This window comes from Gigantopelta aegis, chromosome 14, assembly GCF_016097555.1.
Source record: "Gigantopelta aegis isolate Gae_Host chromosome 14, Gae_host_genome, whole genome shotgun sequence".
Classification (NCBI taxonomy): Eukaryota; Metazoa; Mollusca; class Gastropoda; order Neomphalida; family Peltospiridae; genus Gigantopelta; species Gigantopelta aegis.
The window spans coordinates 35,897,376-35,921,217 of NC_054712.1; the positions used below are offsets into that span (position 1 = coordinate 35,897,376).

Below are 23,842 nucleotides of genomic sequence, written 5' to 3' on the forward strand. Positions count from 1 at the left end.
CAGGAATCAAGCACTCTTAAAAATGAGTTCCTATTCCTATCAGTTGATTGTATAAACATGTAATGGAAACTGGTGACTGTTTTGGTATATGGAAAAATGTAAATTCTAGTCATTCCTGTTCCTGGAATTATGAAACGTAGTCCTAGATTTCAGAAAACAGGAATCAAGCACTCTTAAAAATGAGTTCCTATTCCTATCAGTTGATTGTATAAACATGTATTGGAAACTGGTGACTGTTTGTTTTGGTATATGGAAAAGTGTAAATTCTAGTCATTCCTGTTCCTAGAAAGAGGGAACATAGTCCTAGATTTCAGAAAACAGGAATCGAGCAGACTCTTAAAAAAAAAGAAACAAAAAACAAACCTGCATGGTGGTTATCATTGCTGTGTATGTGCTCTGTGATTTATTTATGTGATTATATCCAAATAATGGGGATAAAACTCTGAATGTAGATCCCAGATTGATGTCGGTGTAAGAGAAAACCTGTAGCCTGTTCAGAAGGGGGAGCAATTGTGGTCCCTCGCTAAACTGGATTTTGCACATAAAGTTAGATAAATGTGATATCATAGAAGATGATGGTACCAGTCAATTTGTTTGCAAGCACTTGGCCTCCTGAATATGCTACTGATATCAATGCAACACAAGCTACTCCCGCTGATACCACAGACTTTGATCAATCTAATTAAAATTACCTCCACTGGTTAATTACTATTACCAGTGGATCTAACAGCACCTCGTTGGAGCTCATGTCCAGTTGACCTTTCATTCCACCAATCAAAACCTTACTTGCAAAATCATGCCAGTGATTTTTAAAATATTTGAAAACATTCGGGATTATGCCGAAGGTATACGAAATGATTCGGGTGAATCACGCAATGCTGTTAGATCTACTGGTAGACCAGTAGAGCTAATTTTAATCAGATTGGACTGATATATACTAGTGCAAAAAAGTAAGGGAACACATGGAATTGTAGATAAAATTTAATTTATTACTAGCATACTAATATGTGTATTTGATACAAAGTTCCAGCCAGTGCACCACGACTGGTATATCAAAGGCTGTGGTATGTGCTAACCTGTCTGTGGGTTGGTGCATATAAAAGATCCCTTGCTACTAATTGAAAAAAAAAGAAGAGTATCCCATCTCTCAATGGTCTTTAACCATATGTCCAATGCCATATAACTGTAAATAAAATGTGTTGAGTGCATCGTTAAATAAAACATTTCCTGTCCTGTTTCCTATTATAAAGTTGTAATGTGGGGCTGAATGTCAGTAATGTTAAATTCCTGATACTATGGATGGGTTTTGACTGCAGTCAGTATTTGATATTATTTGTGTAATACCTTATTTCTTTTCATTAGTATATAAGAAGTAGAAGGAAATGTTTATTTAACAACACACTCGAACACATTTTATTTACGGTTATATGGCATCAGACATATTGTTATGGACCACCCAGATATTGAGAGAGGAAACCCACTGCCGCCACTTCATGGGCTACTCTTTACGATTAGCAGCAAGGTTTTTTTTTTTATGCACCATCCCACAGACAGGGTAGTACATACCACGGCCTTTGATATGACAGTCGTGGTGCACTGGCTGGAACGAGAAATAGCCCAATGGGCCCACCGACGGGGATCGATCCCCAGACCAACCGTGCATCAAGCAAGTGGTTTTACCACTGGGCTACATCCCGCCCCCATAAGTAGAGGACTGGTATAATTTGAATCATGCACACGGGACAGCAGCAGGTTTCTTCTCTAAAACTAGATTCTATATTACTGAATGCAGAGACAATATAACAATGTATTGTGTATTAATAATGGAGGTTTTTGTGTATTATTTATCCACAATTCTTTCCATCAACCACAATGAATTTAAAAAAAATCTTAAGTTATTATATTTTTTATTACAATGAAAGATTTGTATATTGTTTGCAATAACATGAAAATTCATGAAATAATGTTTTGTTTATGCAATGAAATAAAATGTTATTTACAACAGCTGAAGTGTTTGTGATGTACACTGCCTTTCAAAGATCAACTAGAAGACTGCTCATGCCATCCCATCCATCGACCTTTCTCTAAACCATTTAGGAGTAAGATCGGGACACAATAAGTGAAGTTTACATTTCAACTTATTTTCGTGCTTATATCCAATTAAGGTTCAAGCACACTGTCCTGAGCACACACCTCAACTATCTGGGCTGTCTGTCCAGGACAGTGGGTTAGTTGGTTAGTGATTAGTGAGCCCTTAGGAACTCGCACTGGGTTGGAGCCAGTACCGAGCTGCGAACCCTGTACCTACCAGGCTTTAGTTCAATGGCTTAACCATTGCACCACCGAGGCCGGTTACATTAACTGATGAAATCTGAAATGATTCCCTACAGTTTAGTTCCTAGAACAGAGTTATCCTTCTTTACACTAAGAATGGAAGATGCATCCAACATTCAGTTTCACAGTGGATAACTAAAGTTATTGTCTGTGCACAATATGATGCTGTACACTGATATAAGATACCAGTGAAACAGTCTTTACCATCAACCATCTTTTTTGATACTAGGAGATTTGATTAGACATGGGATACGAATAGATGGATGTGTGTAGCCAAAGTTCCTAAAATAATGTTTTGTTCAAATGTCACACTGGCCATTCATGATTCTAAATAACTTATAAACGACTCAATTATTTTTTTTAAACATTTTCAGGACTTGACTTGTAACTGAGATCGAGTAACAGGCGAAGAAATACAAAAGTTCCTTTCAATGACTGAACACTAGTTAAAACATGCATCAATATATGCATCCGCGATCACATATTTTGTTTCAATGGATAGAATGGCCTTCCACGAGAGACTGACTAAGAGTTTTTTCAGGACAGGGGTACGGCACTCCAAACTGATGACACAGCTTGCGGAGAGCTTTCTCATATTCTTTGTTCAGCTTGGCAGACTGCTGAAATGCAAACTTGATGTCTTCTATTTCTTCAAAGAAACCCTGTTTGGAAAGAAAAAACAAAAGGCAAATTGTAAGATTTAGTAGATACCAAGAAGTTTGTTTTGTTTAACAACACCACTAAAGCACATTGATTTATTAATCATTGGCTATTGGATGACATATTCTTAGAGAGGAAACTCACTACATTTTTTCATTAGTAGCAAGGGTTGTTTTATATGTACCATCTCATAGACAGGATAACACATACCACGGTCTTCGATATGCACTGGCTGGATCGAGAAATGGTCCAATGGGCCCACTGACTGAGATCGAACCCAGACCGACCGTACATCAAGCGAGTGCTTTACCACTGGGCCATGTCCCACCCCTATTTAGCAAATACATGTACACCATAATCTGTTCAGTGGAGTTTGGGTAGAACCAGTATTAAGGCTGGTCCAAAAATAATAACAAGGCTGGGTGGGGGAAGGGGCATTGTATTATTAATCTACTAGATGTAACCTGTGCTGTGCACTGGGAAGTTTAGATGGGGTGTGGTGACCGTACATGGGGATTTTCTCCTAAAATACATATACATATACATATATTTTTTAAAGAAAGTTTATTGACCCCAGAAAACAAATACAGTAGTGCCAGGTTGGGACCCTGGTATGGCTACTTTATAATCATTTAATATGTTAAACATTGTACATAAGTGAATAGTATGTATGTATGTATGTGTGTGTGTGTGTGTGTGTGTGTGTGTGTGTGTGTACACACACACACATACATACATACTATTCACTTATGTACAATGTTTAACAGTAATATATATATATATATATACAGTGAAACGTCTCTAAACTTAACACCCTTGGGACCGAATAAAATGTTCGCTTTAGAGGGGTGTTCGGTTTACAGAGGTTTTAAGAAACAGCTTTGATAACCATTTTTTAATTTTTACTAATAATATTACCAAGGTACAAACGTGTGTTAAATTACATTTATAAACCAACAATAACCAAATTAAAGTGGAAACTCTTTATGTAGATTGTTGAACTTTTGTGAACAAATAACACAAATACATTTGGAACATGTAACACATCGGAAACAGAAGCCGACTTATTTGTCTAAATAAACAGTGGAACAGAGACAATGAGAATGCAATGAATTAAATTTATGGTTGCTTTGTCGGGTCCTTGTATAAAATAATCAGATATAACCAGCGATAAATTTGTTCGGAAGAGGTAATAATCTCATTCCCAATAAACACAGTGCACATGATTATTCCCGTTACAAACTTAAAGGTGTTAATTGAATGACAAGGCTTAACCGAAATCTAGGTCCCGGACACGCGACACCGAGCATGCGCATACCATCTGGTATAGTTAGTAACACCGCAACTTTGACAACTAATTGGTATGGTCGAGACAGGGGACGCTCCTTCAGAGTTTTTAATTGTTCGGTCTTCAGAGGTAAAATTTGTATTGAATAAACAAAACGGGCCTCCCCAAATTTGTTCGGTATTCAGAGTAGAGGCGTTTCCGGTTTTCAGGGGTTTATGTCAGTGGTTAAAGCTGCGTAAACGCGGGACCGTGAAAAAAGTTCGGTGTTGAGGGAATTCCGGTTTACTGAGGGTCCGGTTTAGAGAAGTTTCACTGTATATATATATATATATATATATATATATATATATATATATATATATATATATATAGCACATTAATCGAACAGTAATAATGAATATAGATACATGTAAAACATAGTTTATAGTTTTATGGGGTTAACAGAGAAGCTAGAAATCATAGAAATGAAGAGAAAGAAGAAAATATATGAGAGTCATGTAGGTAAACAGCCCTCGTTAGCCAAGGCTATATATATATACACGACAGCCGTGTATATAGCCACTCCTGTCAGGGGATCAAAAATCGCCCAACGCCCATGCCAAGTGGAATTTTCATGCCGGGCAAGTAATAATGTTAACTGCATATGCCCGATGACAAATGACTGATGACAAGTGACTAATGTAACACCTAAAACCTTTTTAAACTTTTGTTACAAATCTCGCTAAAACCTTTTGAAACAGTTCTGATTGTCCGAACATTTACATAGCTAATAGGAAAACTAACCCTCATCCTAAATGCTGGAATGACCCGAACTCTTGCCAATGCGTTAACACACCAACACGGAAAATAATTTGTTGAAAAATTCAATAACAATTTTAGAGTTATTCTCCTTTTAATATCGACTAAGATCGGTAATTTCCGCCACTGAACGTTCGACTGAATTCGTACAAGTAATTGGTTCGATGAACTTCAAACTTTGAAATAGCGTCCAATACGCTTTACAGCTTACATAAAAATAAAGTATACATGCCTTGTGTGTGCAATCAAAATGTTTAATCCTTGCAAACATGATATATGAGGTGGGATACAGTTGAAAATTGCCATATTCAAATTAAATTAAGACGTTAACATGGTTCCGGAATCCGCTATTTTTGCAAATGAACGGGGGCATAAAGCAAGTTTATAATTGCCGAGTTCACTTGGACAAAGCATAAATATTATGAACTGTATTCTTTTAAATGTTGCAAGATATTTTAGTTTAGATATAATAAATCTTGTAGCAGAACATACTTAATGTTTTTCAGTACTTTGCAAATTTAATTATACGTTAGTGTAAATGAACGGGTACGGTGAAATTACATTTCATTAGCCCTATGTCATAATCGTGACAAGTTAGATTTCATTAGACCTACGCCATAATCATGATGATGCAATGCCCTCTAAGCATACACGAATATCTTCGGAGTTTTCTGCTTTATTAATAGTTTTTAACAAATAAATTATACTCAATAAATTAAAAATATAAGGCTATTATCGATGTACACACTCTCCCCTGCTGTTGTTTACCAAGCCTACACTACTTAAAAACATTTGCAGAGTAACATAGCTCATGTTTACCTTGAGCCAAGCCACAACTGTTTGCGAGAGACTTTTCTCAGCTATGAACAGGGTAAAAACATCCCAGAGAAGTGTTTTGGGGCAGAGAATGTTAAATAATATACTCACAATAATGACACATGAGCCAAAATCCCTAAACATTTTTGAACCAATGCTAGCCATAAAAAAATGGCTCACAAGTGGAAAGGGATCTCACCACATCCACAGCCATACAAGTGGCCATTAAGACATATATCGACACAATAATTATATTTAGATGAACAAGTGAACACTACCAAACAAATAACAAAGTTTAAATCAACAGATGGACACTATTTAAAAATAAAGTTTAAATCAACAGAACCAAGAGAAAACAGTGAATACTACTGGACAGACATATACATTTAGTACTTCCTAAGTAAGTGTTGTAACATATTGTCAAAATTCTTTATTTGTGCAATTAAACCAGTTACCGTCAAGATAATTACATTATTGTATTAACACAATTGGTAACCGTAAGAAGTATGGGCAAGTGGGAAAATATATGGGGTAAGTGAATATCTGATTAGCACTTGCCCTGTGGCAAGTAATTTTTTTGAAATTTTTTGAACCCCTGCCTGTGTTTAGAAACAAGTATGGAGACATCTATTATGGTTGTATTAATGGAATTTCATCTTTGTATGCACCATTTATTACGATGTGTGTGAACTTGAGCGCAAGAAGATCTTTACAGAATGTGGCATCAGATAAATCTAAAGAAGGCAGTTGGCAGTACCAATCATTAGACGTTAAGTAGTCAGGAAAAGACCTTGTGTTTTATATAGAGAATAACTGGTTACTGTCTTAAGATATTGGATTTATCCTGCGATGGTTACAATGGCAAACTTTGCATCTTCCTGCAATAACAATAAACTGGGTGCATTACTCTTCCATTTACAGAACACTTAAAAATGTTGAACGCAAAACTGCTGTTAAAACATTTTTGTTTAAAAATTGTACCATTTACAAAATATGACCATGAATTGTAATTATGGTAAGATGTGTTATACTTAATGTCTATGAAGTCACAATGAAGTTGCGGCAAGTAACTCGTCGACCGTATTACAACTTACTGTGTCAAGTCCTTTTAGTTCTGTCCTCAATTTCTTGTTTTCTTTCTTCAGCTTATTTCGTTCCTTAACAACTTCTCTTAAAACCTCATCGTCTGCTAAAAACAGAAATAAATTAACTGAAAATACTGACATGATAATTACATGTAGCATGATTTAAGTTAGATATGCTCCTCTGACATATTTTAATTATTACTGAAAAAAACCAACACCAAAATGATTGCTACTGTGAACAAAACAATTTATCATTTAAATAATATATTTAACAATATCAGCAGCTAAAATAATGTTCTTACACTATCATTAGCCAAGGCACTAAGATTTGTTTATGCACACTTCATAAATAAATAATGTTGCCAATAAAATTAGTAATTTTTTTTAGAAAATATTCAAATTTTGGGGAACCATTTAAAATAAAATTATTGCCATTTTTTTTTTAAGCTTTGCTTGCAGTTGGCATCCCTGTTTGCACTAACTCTTGTTTACATCTAGATATTGTTATATGTAAATAATTTTAATTTTAAAACAGTGTTCTTTACGTAATGAATTAGTAAATTTTATAGTTAATATTTAAGTTTGTCTAAGCAATGGTGGGGGAAATGCACCAGAACTCCCCTGGTAACATATCTGCATAACGGTGTAAAGCTTAACAAAGTAAAAAGTGAAAGCTTTTTTTGTTGTTTAATCACACCACTAGAGCACACTGATTACAATCTCAGGCTATTTTATATCAAACATTTAATAATTCTGATATATAATTTCAGAGGAAACCTACTATAGCAGCAAGGTATCTTTTATATGCACTCTGCAACAGACAGGACAACACATACCTTTGATACACAAGTCATGGTTGAGATGGAGACAATATATTTTTTGTGCTGGGGTGTCATTAAACATTCATTAATGTTTTGGTTGAGATGGGTAAAAAAAAATCAAGGTGGTTCCAATAACTCAAGCACCTCAGACAAGTGCTCTACTGACTAAAGGCAAAGCCACACAATACGAGTGCCTCATACGAGAATAACTGACTGGGACAAGACAAATATTACAATTTCATCATTTGCTGTGCAATTAGCTCTTCTAGCTAGCTCATACAAGGCATCACCATAAGCTAGATCTCACGCCAAATAAATTAACTTTAATGTTAAAGTATACTAACTCTTAACAATTAAATATCAATTTCCAAATTAAAACAAAACTTAAATGCTTAATAAAAATTAAAACTTGTCTGTAATTGGCTTTACTACATACAAATCTTTGATGGCTCCATTTCTCACCTGCCCCTGCACCTGAACGAGATCTTGACTTTGGACCTCTTGTAATAATTAGCTCTCTTTCCAATCTCAGAACTTTCTCTTTCTCTTCTTTTAACTTGGTTTCCATTGCAGCCAGCTTCAGCTGAAACAGAATTTACAAAAATATCAAATCCATTTTCATTTAAAAAACAGATACTGAGCATCTTGCGGTCTTTATGTGTGATTAAAGTCACATACCCTACTTTCAACCTGAGAAAAATGGGATGCTAAGTTTAGTTAATCTACATGTACAAACCTGTAACTCATCTGGATAAAATTACAATAGTGTGAAATGGGAGTCTGTGACAATAAAACATGGAAATACCTTCTAAAAATAGACCGGCCTCGGTGGTGTCGTGGTTAGGCCATCGGTATACAGGCTGGTAGGTACTGGGTTCGGATCCCAGTCGAGGCATGGGATTTTTAATCCAGATACCGACTCCAAAACCTGAGTGAGTGCTCCGCAAGGCTCAATAGGTAGGTGTAAACCACTTGCACCGACCAGTGATCCATAACTGGTTCAACAAAGGCCATGGTTTGTGCTATCCTGCCTGGGGGAAGCGCAAATAAAAGATCCCTTGCTGCTAATCGGAAAGAGTAGCCCATGTAGTGGCGACAGTGGGTTTCCTCTCAAAATCTGTGTGGTCCTTAACCATATGTCTGACACCATATAACCGTAAATAAAATGTGTTGAGTGCGTAGTTAAATAAAACATTTCTTTCTTTTTCTAAAAATAGACTAAGAGTTTGTTTCCATAACCATTACTTCTCAGAAATATGTTCATTTTTAGAATTATAAAATGCATTTTGTGGTATTAGACACTAAGGTGACCAGAAACACTTTGCATATAAGGAAATGGATAACCCAAACAATACAAAAACATTTGCTTTGTTTTATGACACCACTACAGCACATCGATTATTTAATCATCGGCTATTGGATGTCAAACATATGGTCATTTTGACACAGTCATAAAGAGGAAACCTGGTACATTTTTCCATTAATGACACCACTAGAGCACATTGATTTATTAACCATCAGCTATTGAATGTCAAACATTTAGTAATTCTGACATACAGTCTTAGAGAGGATACCTGCTACATTTTTTCCATTAGCAGCAAGGGATCTTTTATATGCACCATTCTGCAGACAGGATGGCACATACAGTGTTCGAGATTAACGGTATCCCGATATCCCGGGAATACCAGAATTTAAATTTGGATACCAGACTTCAAGCACCCAGTATCCCACCGGGATGCCATATAATACTAAATTCTCAAGTGGGATACCAGATTTCGAAATGTTAGTATCCAACTGGGATACTGGCCAAGAATTTTAATCTCGAACACTGACATACCACAGCCTTTGATATACCAGTCGTGGTGCACTGGCTGGAACGAGAAATAGCCCAATGGGCCCACCGACGGGGATCGATCCCAGAACGACCGCGCATCAGGCAGATGCTTTAACACTGGGCTACGTCCCGCCCCACAAACAATAAATTGCAGGTAATGTCTAATACACTGTAGTGTTTAAAAACTTTGGTCGGTCACAATAAATTGCAGGTAATGTCTAATACATTGTAGTGTTTAAAAACTTTGGTCGGTCACAATAAATTGCAGGTAATGTCTAATACACTGTAGTGTTTAAAAACTTTGGTCGGTCACAATATATTGCAGGTAATGTCTAATACATTGTACAGTTTAAAAACTTTGGTCGGTCACAATAAATTGCAGGTAATGTCTAATTAGAAATACACTGTAGTGTTTAAAAACTTTGGTCGGTCACAATAAATTGCAGGTAATGTCTAATACACTGTAGTGTTTAAAAACTTTGGTCGGTCACAATAAATTGCAGGTAATGTCTAATACACTGTAGTGTTTAAAAACTTTGGTCGGTCACAATAAATTGCAGGTAATGTCTAATACACTGTAGTGTTTAAAAACTTTGGTCGGTCACAATAAATTGCAGGTAATGTCTAATACACCGTAGTGTTTAAAAACTTTGGTCGTCACAATAAATTGCAGGTAATGTCTAATACACTGTAGTGTTTTAAAACTTTGGTCGGTCACAATAAATTGCAGGTAATGTCTAATACACTGTAGTGTTTAAAAACTTTGGTCGGTCACAATAAATTGCAGGTAATGTCTAATACACTGTAGTGTTTAAAAACTTTGGTCGGTCACAATAAATTGCAGGTAATGTCTAATACACTGTAGTGTTTAAAAACTTTGGTCGGTCAATTTAAAGCACTCTGTAACAGACAGACACTGTTTTCTGAGCTACAACGTACAACAAAAACCAGGATGACAAAAAATCCACATTGGATTTGCAAATTTTTCAAAATTTAAGCAAAACAAATTGCAATTAATGTATAGTTTAATGGTAAAAAGGCTGTACCAAAGCAATTCTACATCCTTGGCAGTTTATTTCCTCCCCTTGGTTGTGTGTAAAACGTTTCTCTAATTATTAATTTCTTACATTCAGTTCTGACAGAAGTTCTATGTTAGACATGTTCTGCTTGACTTCCTTCTCATATCGCCGCATTAGTTGATTGTGCATTGTTAGAAGCCTAAAGTAAAAATAAAATAACACCATGAACAATATGTTATAACATTTACACACATGGAAACAAGTCAAAATGTCCAATAGCAATTTTACATTGCACATTTTCCCGCATTTTAAACAAAAAGCATCACGGGCAAGTGACATCATTCTGATATTATTCATTCAATGACATCATTTTAATTCAAACACTACTATGGTATGTGAGCTATGGGACATTTTTTTTTTCTGTTCTTTTTTTCAAGTTTACAAAAAATTAAATCTAAAAATTGTACAATCTGTTAAATATTTAATATCAAAATATTGTAGTTCGAAATTCTATATTTATTGTGTACAAAGCAATGTTATATCAATGACTTTTAACCATTTATTATTTTGTCTGATATCCCCCTATCCAATTGCATGATGTCTCTTTGGAAATAAATTTATCCCTCATAGAAAAACATACAACTCATACCATAAAAATATTAAGTTACATTACAGCAATTGAAAATAGTTTTACAAATGGTCCAATAAATGTATGATATATTAATGTTGAAAGCCTTTGGAATATTTACTTGTTTGTTTTTTCCAAATCAGCAACATGTTCGACCTTTTCCTCCTTTTTTCGAGGAGAACCAAATATTCCAAGCTGCCAGGATTTGGGTTCTGTCTGCACATAAACACTAAAAAAAAATACAAAATAAAACCCCAGACATATTTGAAAATATAATAGTGTCAAGCTACATGTACTGTATTTGTGGGTGGCTGCCTAAACTACCGGTAGGTATGACTACATATCATTTGATTTTCTTTGCCACATAAATTTTCCTACTATAGTGAAACCGCTCAAAACTGGACGTTTTTTCATGGTCCCTTTTTAAATATCAGTAAAGAATCTCTTTAGGGTGTATGCCACCAAATCAAATCACATAGACGACACTAGTAACATATGTGGCTAAAACTCCTACCTGCAGCGTATCAATCGACACAAACACCACAGATATAAATACTACCATCCCTCACCCTTAAAGTGACCCAGATGAACCTTTTTTTTTTACAACCAACACACTCACATTTATCACCAATCACAGGACTTGAGGTGTTCACTTCTCTATCAAACGTTCGGTACACCTCGAACTTTGACCCAGCCAGAAGTTATTTGGTTTAGTACTAACTACAAATTGGATACCCCTTAAAACCAGATTTTTTTTACTTGGTCCCATAGATGTCCAGTTTTGAGGGGTTTCACTGCATATTAATATGTAGCAGTATGTTTATTTTTAACGTGTAAATATATTTTGGGTTTTAACTATAATGCAACTCCTGCAATTGCCCATGGCAATAAGCAGTACTGTGAAGATTGCAATGGGGGGGGGGGGGGGTGTAATTCTCAATGGCACATTTTTGCCTTGGATTTTTTTTTTTTTTTTTGAACAGCATGTTTTTGTTTTTTGCCGTAGACATTTTCTTAATTGCAGGGGTTGTAATGTACATGTAGTTGTCTGCCAAATAGTATACGAATTACGCATATTAACTAAGTGCACGTGCAGACAGTGCCATGTGACAGTTGTGGTTCAGCCTGAGACTTAATTCTGGCATTAGTTGGCGATTTTCTACGGTCAAGTTGTGAAGTGTTGGAAAGGAGAACACACTTGGATGTATGGTGGTCAAATTGTGGTGTTGGTCACATGATCACCTGGTTCAATGAATGGTGTGTTTTGCTCATGTGACATGGTTGACCAGAATAAATGAATTGACAACCCACAGCGAGTCGTCCATTAGTGGTTATCATCAGCGACGTATAATCACGGGTGTAGGAAGGTGCCAAATACATGTACAAATATATATAAACCAACGCTGCTCGTACAAAGTGGGGAGGGGGGGGGGGGTACATGCCCCCCTTGCCACCCCACCTCCCACTTCCTACACCAGTGATAATATATCTCCATTATTTTCTCAAGCAAAACTTAAATGGATCCATCCATAGGTTATTGGGTTGGGTATTGCTAAAAGTAGATACACCCTCTCCAGATTTAAAAGCGACCAAATCCACCCCCTGAATCCAGTTTTTAACATGAACATAATAAATGTATTTCTTTTTAGTGGAAGAGATATCATATGACGGTCAGCTATTGCCTTTCTGGAAGAGATTGTCGATATATAATGCATGCTGGTCTACTCTGGAATACTGTAAAGTACTCTTATAACGAACCAAAAGGGACCCTGATAGTTCGTTATAGCAGTAGTTTGTTGTACACATATGCATAAGTTGGTTATAAATATACAGGGAAATAAAACGGGACTTCACGATCAGTTCGTTCTATGCAGTAGTTCGTATTAAGCATGTTCGTTATAAGTGTACTTTACTGTATTATAGGTACCCTTTTTGAAATTGCACACCCTCCATATAAAAATCCTTCATCCGCCCCTGTGATTCATTTGAAAAGAATGACAAGTCCATTATGAAATAATAGGGATGAAAGCATCCCTGAATGTTAGGCTTACTCTCGTGAAGTAACGTAAGTTTTTAGCAGACTTTCTAGTTTCTTTTCCTCTTGCAGTTTTGCTAATTCCTTCCGACAAGCATTGCGCTGCTGTTTCAAGAGGTGTACTTTCTTCCGCAATGTGGCATTTTCAGCACAAAACTGCAAGCAAATACAAATACTGATTTTTAATTTTTTTTTAAGTAAGAAGGAACATTAGCATACAAGACTAGTACTGGAGCAAATCCTCAAATTCGGGCAAATACAATAGTGATATTCGGACAAAATGTGCTAACCTGAGGGCTTTTAGCTGTTTGACAGTAATGCTAATATGAACAAATTTTGTTATCAAGATTCAAGCATTTTAGTTTTATTCAGGAAAAAAACTGCTCCCCCAGAAGAAAGGAAATTATTTATTTAACGATGCACTCAATACATTTAATTACAGTTATATGGCATCGGACATACATGTATGGTTAAGGACCACACAGATATTGAAAGAGGAAACCCACTGTCGCCACTACTCTTTCCGATTAGCAGCAAGGGATCTTTTATATGCACCATCCCACAGACAGGGTAGTAAATACCATGGCCTTTGATATGCCAGTCGTGGTGCACTGGCTGGAATGAGAAATAACCATCCCACAGACAGGATAGCACATACTACAGCCTTTGATATACCAGTCGTGGTGCACTGGCTGGAACAAGAAATAGCCCAAAGGGCTCACCGACGGGGATCGATCCCAAACCGACCGTGCATCAAGCGAGCGCTTTAACACTGGGCTACATCCCATACGCCTATGGGAATGAATGACTTGTTTATTGCCATAGTCTCAACTCATAAAACAACAACATCAACAATAATACATTTGATTTAATTCAGATCAGGGATCCACAGAATATATGCGATATACCGTACACCAATCTCAAGATTTGGGAGTTAGCAGTGAATGTACATTGCTGATAGTACAGGAGCTGGGTGGTATACCATATATACCGTTTGATATCAGTATCATGTCAATACCGATTTACCGTACGAAGCAAATTTCAACATATGGTATTGAAAAAGTTGTTCCCGTCCCGCCATTTAGTAAAAGAATTAATGAATAAATGTTTAACAATACCCCAGCATAAAAAATACATCAGCTACTGGGTGTCAACCTATGGTACCATTTAGTAAAGCACTAATAATGTATTTGATGAACGCAAAATGGGTTGGGTATAAATCAGACGAGAGCCTTGTGTATGAAAATTAATTTTTTTTAGATAAAAATAGTCAGTAAGCTGTAATTTGGGCATGCATTTAAAGGCAAGTATACAGAAAATACCGCTCAATATTGATATTGTGTCACTACCGAATACCGTACTGATACCAAGGTAAATCACCCCCAAAATACTGATACTGAATCCCAAATTTCAATACTGCCCAGTTCTAAATGTGATAATACAATATTTCCATGAAAATGTGATCTACATGTATATTGATTGAATGGGATGTTAATTTAAAGTTGTGCCTTATGTGACACTAGATGTAAACCACGTTTACATGTAGCTTAATGTTAGAGAAGTTAAAGTGACAGACCCTAGTTTTTAAACACTACAATGTATTTTTGATTATTAAAACCGTTTTTTTTAATCATTTAAATTAGAAGTACATACATTTTATTATTTAGAATATTAATTTTTGTACATCTGAAGTGGTTCTGGTCAGCCAGGTTTTTGTAATACCCAAAATGCATTTTTCATAATTCTAAAAACTGCATGTTCATCTGAGAAGTAATGGTTATCGAGACAAGCTCTAGCCTATTTTTGGATAGCATTTCCCGATTTAAACATCACAGACTTTAGCTTCTCTACATTATAAGATTCTCCAAATGTGTCGCAGGTTGGTAAACTTAGTGTCCATTTTCATGGGTTGAAACTAGGGTCTGCGGCTTTAAACACGAACATCGCACATCTTATTTTGTTTGGTTTATCAAAACAATCACTTTAGTTTTAAAATATAGTTTTTACCTGAGAACAAGAATGGATGTCTACAAAAGACATTCTATCGTGCTGCCTGGTCAGTGACTAATCTTGTTTAATTCTGGGTCCCATCATTTATCAGCTACAACAAAAAAGTGGACTGCTCTTTTTCTTTATTGTCCAAGTTTGTTATCTGAAATTAATGAAGAGATTAAGTAAACTGACATCACCATAATATAATAAATAAGTATTATAACAACTGACAACACTGTAATATAATGAATATAATATTATGATAGTCATGTTGAATTCTAATTAATGTAAGCTATGACAGAATAGTTTCTGACTGTGGGCCAATTATTACTGCATCGTAAGTGGCAATACCAGTAACTGGCCAATACTCAAGAACATACTAAATGAACATATATACATGTATATATATATACATGAGAAAGAGATAGAGAGTGAGAGTGAGAGTGAGAGTGAGAGTGAGAGTGAGAGTGAGAGTGAGAGTGAGAGTGAGAGTGAGAGTGAGAGTGAGAGTGAGAGTGTGAGTGTGAGTGTGAGAGAGAGACACAGACAGACAGAGAGGCACATACACAGACAGAGAGAGGGAGAGAGCACTTTTTGAGAGAGAAACAGACAGCGAGAGAGAGAGAGAGGGAGGGTGGGAGAGACAGACACAGACAGAGAACTTTTTGAGAGAGAGAAACAGAGACAGACAGAGAGAGATGGAGAGAGAGAGGGAGACAGAGACAGATAGGGAGAGAGAACTTTTTGAGAGAGAAACAGACAGACAGAGACACACACAGAGAGAGAGAGAGAGAGAGAGAGAGAGAGAGAGAGAGAGAGAGTGAGAGAGAGAGAGAGAAACCAGACAGACAGAGAGACACATACACAGACAGAGAGGCAGAGAGCACTTTTTGAGAGAGAAACAGACAGCGAGAGAGAGAGAGGGAGGGGAGGGGGGGGGGGAGAGACAGACACAGACAGACAGAACTTTTTGAGAGAGAGAAACAGAGACAGACAGAGAGAGAGATGGAGAGAGAGAGGGAGACAGAGACAGATAGGGAGAGAGAACTTTTTGAGAGAGAGACAGACAGAGACACACACAGAGAGAGAGAGAGAGAGAGAGAGAGAGGGAGGAGAGAGAGAGAGGAGAGAGAGAGAGAAAACACAGACAGACAGACACATACACAGACAGAGAGGCAGAGAGCACTTTTTGAGAGAGAGAAACAGAGAGAGAGAGAGAGAGGAGGGATGGAGAGAGAGAGACAGACAGACAGAGAACTTTTTGAGAGAGAGAAACAGAGACAGACAGAGAGAGAGATGGAGAGAGAGAGGGAGACAGAGACAGATAGGGAGAGAGAACTTTTTCAGAGAGAAACAGACAGACAGACACAGAGAGAGAGAGAGAGAGAGAGAGAGAGAGAGAGAGAGAGAGAGAGAGAGAGAGAGAGAGAGAGAGAGAGAGAGAGAGAGTTTATATTATGAAAAGCGTTTTGCAGAAGTCAGTGGCATTTCCCAACACGCTGAATGCGAATTTGTAAATTTGAAAAAACATCTGAAATATTGGAAAAATAAATTAAACTTTTTAAATCTTGTTTTATAAAGATGCAATAAAATGTAAAATGTAGATATTAAACAAAACAAAAATAGTTCTGACAGTTTATCAGACATTTTGGGAGGGTGGGGGGTCTGCTATTTCAACAAAATGTTATTTAAAAACAATAGTAGACATTTCTTGATTACAACAGGTTTTCAATATCATGCTTGGGAAATGGAACAAGAAACAGCCCAATGGGCTCACCGACAGGGGGTCGATCTTAAACCAATCAAGCATCCTGTCAACACTTTAAGTTTACCCCTGGGCTAAGCCCTGCCAAGCGGCATAGCGTGGGTGGGGTCTCTGGGGCGGTTGCCTCGGGCACAAAATTCTGGACTGGTGGAAGGGACTCAGGGAGTGCTAACGGTCCACTGGTTAGGGGCGCAATACTTGCCTTGCCCCGGGCGTGGGCAACCCACACTACGCCACTGGCCCTGCCTCACCGACCTCTTAACTTTGGGTTTTATTTTGCTATTGAAGACTTGGCAAGACTTGAAAATCGTAAACCGCAGACTTCCGAACATTCCAGCATGCATGCTATCGTATTGTTTTCCCTAGCTTGTTTTAGCATGGTGCAGCACCATGCCTCAATAGTCTAGCACCATTTTGCCTTAATCAGCACCATGCTGCCCTGAGATTAAACAAGGTTACAAGCCTCTTTCACCAATTAATTCTGAAATTGCCTTTATAAAACACCCAAAAAGGTATTTATTAATTAATAAAATAAGGCTTTTATATCTTTTGCCATTCATTTATTAAAGCAAGCACATAAATTACATTAATGTTTATTTTAATTAATTTTTGTGCATTTTTAATGAAAAACAAGTGCCTCGAAAATGGTGAAAATGCTCCCAAAATGTTTGGTCTAGATACCATCATGCCTTGCCAAATTTCGAGGGAAATCACTATACTACTCTAAACCTAAATGAACTGAATGTTGGAACGTTCGGAAGTATTGCCAACTGCAGTAGTAATGTGCAGCCTATGTCATAGTGATGGTCAAACATTTTTTAAAAGCATTACCAACACATCTTGGTTGTACCCGGTATCTGTTCACACGCTTGAACTTGTTTACTTCCGTCTATCAAAATATCGGAAACGAGTCTGTCGCCTGGTACTGCATTTTAACACTTTTAAAGGGACAATCACTAAAAATAAATAAATAAATAATAATAATATAAATAAATAGATGTTCTAACCAAATCTGAACGACAAAACCGTATTCCCTGTTCAAAATTGTATCTCTGCATAAGTCAGAGTCGAAAGGAAGTTAGGCAGAGTGGAAAGGATGTTAGGCAAAGTCATGATTACTCCCATGATCCACTATGATGTGTTTGTCCTTAAGAGGACCGCCACTGCCTTAGGAGATCCGCCTGTATGAGAACTGCCACCCCAAGAATCGCCGAAAATCCACATTTGCACAGAATAGAGATCAATGCAATATATGCAGCTGTGATGACATTCACTAATGAATCACTCGGTAAAAACAGTGATTATATCAGGTGTTCACGAAAGATGAGCCTATCCTGCCCCACTGGTCATGAGAACAAACCTCTTCCATACATGAAAAGACATGTACACGGTCAAAACAGCGTTACCCAGTCGGTGATATGTCATATCGTGAAATGGCCTCTGTGATTCTAATTTCTACCATAAAACCTTTTGAAGACTTTCAGGAGTCCTTGAATGTTACAACCCTGGTCAAACAACGTCTCTACCAGAACGATATGTCGGTCTTTAAAATCGGCATGTGATGAGCATGTCCTAATATAAGCTATAGGTATCTCAGAAGCTGCGACATAGACACCAAAAGCTGGAGCAGAAGGAATATTGCACAAAATTATACCCTACCATGTTGTTGTTTAATACTTATGGTTGTGATTTATGAAAATTTGTGGAATGATAAAACTGAAAACTGTACTGTATTAACATTTAATTACGAAATATCTGTTATTCTAGCTATACAAATAACAGGCATAATAAATATCAACACGTTGTCTGTTATTTTATATTATCATACTGACAATGTAATATACTCATATAAAATTTAAACATGCATGTCATATGGCCCCCCTCCCTTCTTTGTAGCAGCAGCTATATATATATATATATATATATATATATATATATAGATAGATAGATAGATAGATAGATAGATAGATAGATAGATAGATAGATAGATATAGATATGTATATATATATATATATATATATATATATATATATATATATATATATATATATATATATATATATATATATATATATATATATATATATATACATATATATATATATATATATATATACATATATATATATATATATATATATATATATATATATATATATATATATATATATATATATATATACATGTGTGTATGTATGTGTGTGCCCCCCCCCCCCCCCCCTTTTTTTGCAACTCCCTACGCCCGTGCGTGAAATGGCTAAAGCGGACAGGTGTAATAATATATGAAGTCATAGCCGCGTGTACGGGGTTGGGGTCGGGATTATCCCCCCTCTCACCGCTCAAGCGAATTTTCTTTTATCTTTTTAAATGTATTTTCCGGGACAGCAGCAAGTCTTGACTCCCCAGAAATTTCGATCGCCACAGTCTAGACAGCCACCCCCACCCCACCCCCCGCATAAACCCCTGCACATTCGCCTGATGCTAATACACTTTTAAAGGATATTCATACATTTTACTAATTCATGATGCAAACAGAACTATTAAATAAACATGTGTGTTTTCACTAATAACAGATATCGTCAAGACCTATTAAAGGCATATTGTCTTAGACCACTGACCTATTTAATGGTCTAACAAAGTATTACCTGAACAAAAATAAGTTGATTTGTCCATAAATGTACTTTATTCAACCATCTTCATAAGCACCATACTCCATTTATTAATGACATTTTGTAAAAATAATTGAATTATGGCAATGGTCCATAATTCAAAAACTAAAATTGCCGAGAGCCATGACATGGATTTCACTCCATCATGGTTCAGTTACGGTGATGCGATAGCTAGATTTAGTTTCCAACAATTAATGTAATTTTTATTTATTATCCATTTTTAGAGAAATAAGGTCCTTAAATCCGTGACAGTATGCCTTTAAAGGGACGTACCCTAGTTTTTAAACGCTACTTAAGGCATATGTGTTTAACTATTAGAGCCGGTTTTTGATAACTGAAAACATACTTTACATAGATTTTAATGTTTAGATTATCCATTCCCGTACATTCGAAGTGTTTTTGGTCATCCTAATGTTTTTAATATCACAAAATGCATTTCTCATATTTTTTTAAAACGCACGTGCATCTAAAAGTAACAGTTATGGAGTCGAGTTTTAGTCTATTTTTAGAGGGTATTTCACCATTTCAAAGTCACAGACTCATGTTTCACTGAATTGTAACTTTTCTAAAGGTGTTGCAGATTTGTAGATTCATTCATTCATTAAAGAATTAACGTGCATATATACCACGAAGGTTTCACGCACGCCTGTCCTGGGCTTAATCTCGGGCCTTTGCCAGTGACTGAGTCCAGGACAAGAGGGGGGGGGGGGGGGGGAGATTGAGTTTGAAGTGGGCGGAATTTGGAATAAGTATTGAGTAGTGTCCAGCGACTGCGCGGACCGACTAGTAGACACCGAAAATGGGCCGTGTTCTGATTGGCTGTTCGATTCCTTCGGATCTAACTAGAAAAACCTAAGTCTACGGAGAATAACCGCACCTAACATCATGTCCGGACTAAGAATTTAAACCCAAAAATAAGTTTGACTGCTCGGCCGAAAAGGTTTTAAGGCGATTTGAGCAATTGAACGGGTGCCAAAGTAAAGTGCGTTGGACTATTTATAAAAAAAATAAACATAAGAATTTTGAAGCTCGATCAAAAAATGTTTAAAGTCCAACTAAGCCCAAAAAGGAGGTTACCTGTCCTAGTTAAGTTTGGCGTCTACGGGGAGGAGATGATGTAGCTGTTGTTGAACTGGGGCACCAACTTCCTGAAGTCGTGCGCCCATAGGCATTGGGCCAGTGGGAGGTACTGGGCGCCGGCGATGATCTTGATGATCCTGTGGACGGTGTGGTTGTCCATCTCTTTGTAGAGGATCCCCTGTCTATACAGTCCATCCCGGCGCGAGGTGATGACCAGGACCTGCCCGACTCCCCGTAGATCCCCAGGATGGATGGCGATCTGGTTGCCATCTGGGAAGGTCTTGAATTCTTCCTCTTGGATCCCGCCTGGCAGTTTGTAGGGATCCGAGACGTCACCGATCACGTACTTGGCGCACTGACTCTTGATCTTCTGCTTCGAGAGCTGCCACTGTTCCCTGGAAGAAGCAGAAGGCCGCGTCTTGGCTGGTTGGTCCCCCGGGGGGGGGGGGGTCACGGCCTTCCACTTGGCAACTCCAACATCCAATGTCGCCATCGCGGAGTCCCCCGTGGGTGGGGGTCTCGACGCTGATGAGCGACGGGCGAGAACAGGTGATGCAGGCCGTGGTGCAGTGGGTCGTTGCTCCTCTTTCCGCTTCTGTACGGTCGGTGCGGTTGGTTGACGAGTCGCCTCCTTCCGCTCCGTCTGGATTGGTCGTGGTGGGGGCAGCGACGCAGACGGGACCGCCGCTGGCGGTTGAGCCACCAGCTTTGTCCCCGTCTGAGCTGTCCCTGACGCACGTTTCTTCTTCCTTGTCCTCTTCTTCTTGTTTGAAACCGCGTTCCCGTACACCCGGTGTACGCGACGCGGTATTCCAACAGCAAGCCATAGCTAGCCATCAATCCCCCCAGGTGTGGGGGGGGGGGGGGGTAGGCTGAGAGCACACGAAACAACGTCTAGTCTCATCGCTAGTTCGCTTGGAAGTCAGATTTGTAGATTAACTAAACTTAGTGTTAATTTTCACAGGTTGAAACTAGGGTCTGTCCCTTTAATAAAAAAATATTTATACAATATATTAAATGATGGGGATTGAGACCATATTGCAGATTGATTTGAATATATCGTTTAAAGTGTCTATATTGTGGTGTACCCAGTGCGGTATATAGTGCTTTATTTTTATTTCTTTTTTTCTCTATATTTTTTTATGTAAAGAATTAAAAACCAATATGTATTCTTTTTACTAATGGAGAATTCAAACTGGTTTCTACTGAAGACTGCGTGTCAGAACTATAAATGTTTGACATCATATAGCTGATGATTAATTAATCATTGTGCTCTAGTGGCGTCATTGAACAAAACAAACTCTAACTTTAATAATTGTATTCCTTGGTTCGTTATCCATTTCTCATTTTCTGTGCAACCATCAAGGACATTATAAACTCAAGTTCCACGTGACGTTTGGTCTATTTTGGTTCGATCATCGGGGCGCGTTCAGTCAGCCGCTTGTCGCTAACGTCCGCTACACTAGTTTATATGCGCTCCACGTTAAACCAAATGGCCACGTGAGAACAGAATAGACCAGCACTTTATTACACCCAGGCCGTTAGGCAACGGCATATGGGGAAACACGAATAATTACATAATATAATAATTGACAAGACAGGACAGGGTTTACAGGAGAACATTAAATAGTAAATAATATAGTAGCCTATATGAATAGTTAAATTATACAAATACATGTATACAGAAATACGAGTGGACATAACAAACATACATATATACAATAAGACAATAATATTAGGTATAGTAGAATAATTGAAGTTCATTATATAATGTGTTATACATGTACTAGTATATTTCGATTTATTAAAATAGGGATATCTGTGATATAATAATAAAGCATATTTAACTCGAGTGATGTGGAATATGTTGATACAAATAGCTATGGTCTTTTAAATTTATCATTAATTTCTTTAATTAATTTGCTGACTTTTCTTAGGACACTTATTTTATTACTAGTCATTAACTCTTTACTGGGTTCACATAATAATATTGTTTTAGGGGTGTTTTTCGAGACTTAGTAAAGAAGGCACAAGTGGGTGGATAATGATATTCATCACCAATATCGTTAGAATAACAAAGTGTGCATAACCTATTTTCTACTGGTGTATTATTCCACCGTCCTATTTCAATCGGGAGATAATGATTTGATGTTCTGAATTTAAGAATAATAATCCATAGTTTTTCAGACATTATGGTGAGGTATTTAAAAAAATTTAGCTGGTTTTTAAAAATTGTATAATTTTTTCCTCTAGACGATGATGCAATGTTATTGTTCCACATTTGAAGGTACTGGTCATGCTGCCTCAATTTGATATATTCAAGAAGTTGTTTTTTTGTTGAAAATCTTCGAGACAGCCATATATCAGTCATACCTAGGTTGTTAAATAATTGTTTGATATGTTGAATCCAAGTGTAGTTGTGTCCATTTACGGACGAGTCCTGTAACATAAATGCATGCAATAGAAAGGATAGTTTTGTTTTTTTCCTGATACAATTGTGGCCCAGAAATTTATCATTCTTTGTTGAATAATTAGTTTAATCGTTTGCGTCCTAGTTATCCGTATAACATAAATATCGGTGTACCTTTTTTAACAGGGAGCAGGCGTCTCATGAAATTTATGTGTATGTTTTCAATGTCAGTGTTTTCATAACCCCATAATTCACATCCATACAGAAGAATAGGTAATACTATTGTGTCAGACAATTTAACTTATATTCTATTGATAGATTGTTATCTTTAGATTTAGATAAAACGAAATACATTGCTTTTTTAGCTTGTTCGGATAAACATTTTCTTGTTGTATTGAACTTGTTTTGCTTATTAAAAGTTAAACTTCAGTATTTATATTCTTTAACGTTTTCGAGAACCTTATTTCCGATGGTAAATGTTTTCTTGTAATCAATGGTTGTGCCATTAAAAATTAATATTTTTGTCTTGTTGATATTGATTTTAAGCTTCCATTTATTACAATAATTGTGAAACATGTTAAGGGTATGTTGTAAATCACGTGGGTTC

General features: G+C 36.9%; 1 protein-coding gene across 3 annotated transcripts; it reads right to left on the reverse strand.

Annotated features, from left to right (window-relative positions):
* Nucleotides 1-1,578: 1,578 nt before the first annotated feature.
* On the reverse strand, nt 1,579-18,420 carry LOC121388972 (centrosomal protein of 290 kDa-like). 3 transcript variants are annotated; one of them, XM_041520531.1, is made up of 8 exons: nt 18,083-18,420; nt 15,326-15,470; nt 13,335-13,474; nt 11,405-11,512; nt 10,764-10,854; nt 8,265-8,385; nt 6,991-7,085; nt 1,579-2,996 (listed from the first exon to the last, which is right to left on the reverse strand). In XM_041520531.1, the coding sequence occupies exons 2-8, from the start codon at nt 15,356-15,358 to the stop codon at nt 2,826-2,828; spliced, it is 759 nt and encodes a 252-aa protein (XP_041376465.1). In that variant the 5' UTR covers nt 15,359-15,470; nt 18,083-18,420; the 3' UTR covers nt 1,579-2,825. The 3 variants fall into 3 exon arrangements, with proteins under 3 accessions (XP_041376465.1, XP_041376467.1, XP_041376464.1); XM_041520533.1 differs by lacking the exon at nt 18,083-18,420 and adding an exon at nt 17,907-18,058 and having other exon boundaries at nt 6,991-7,082; XM_041520530.1 differs by lacking the exon at nt 18,083-18,420 and adding an exon at nt 17,907-18,058.
* Nucleotides 18,421-23,842: the final 5,422 nt, after the last annotated feature.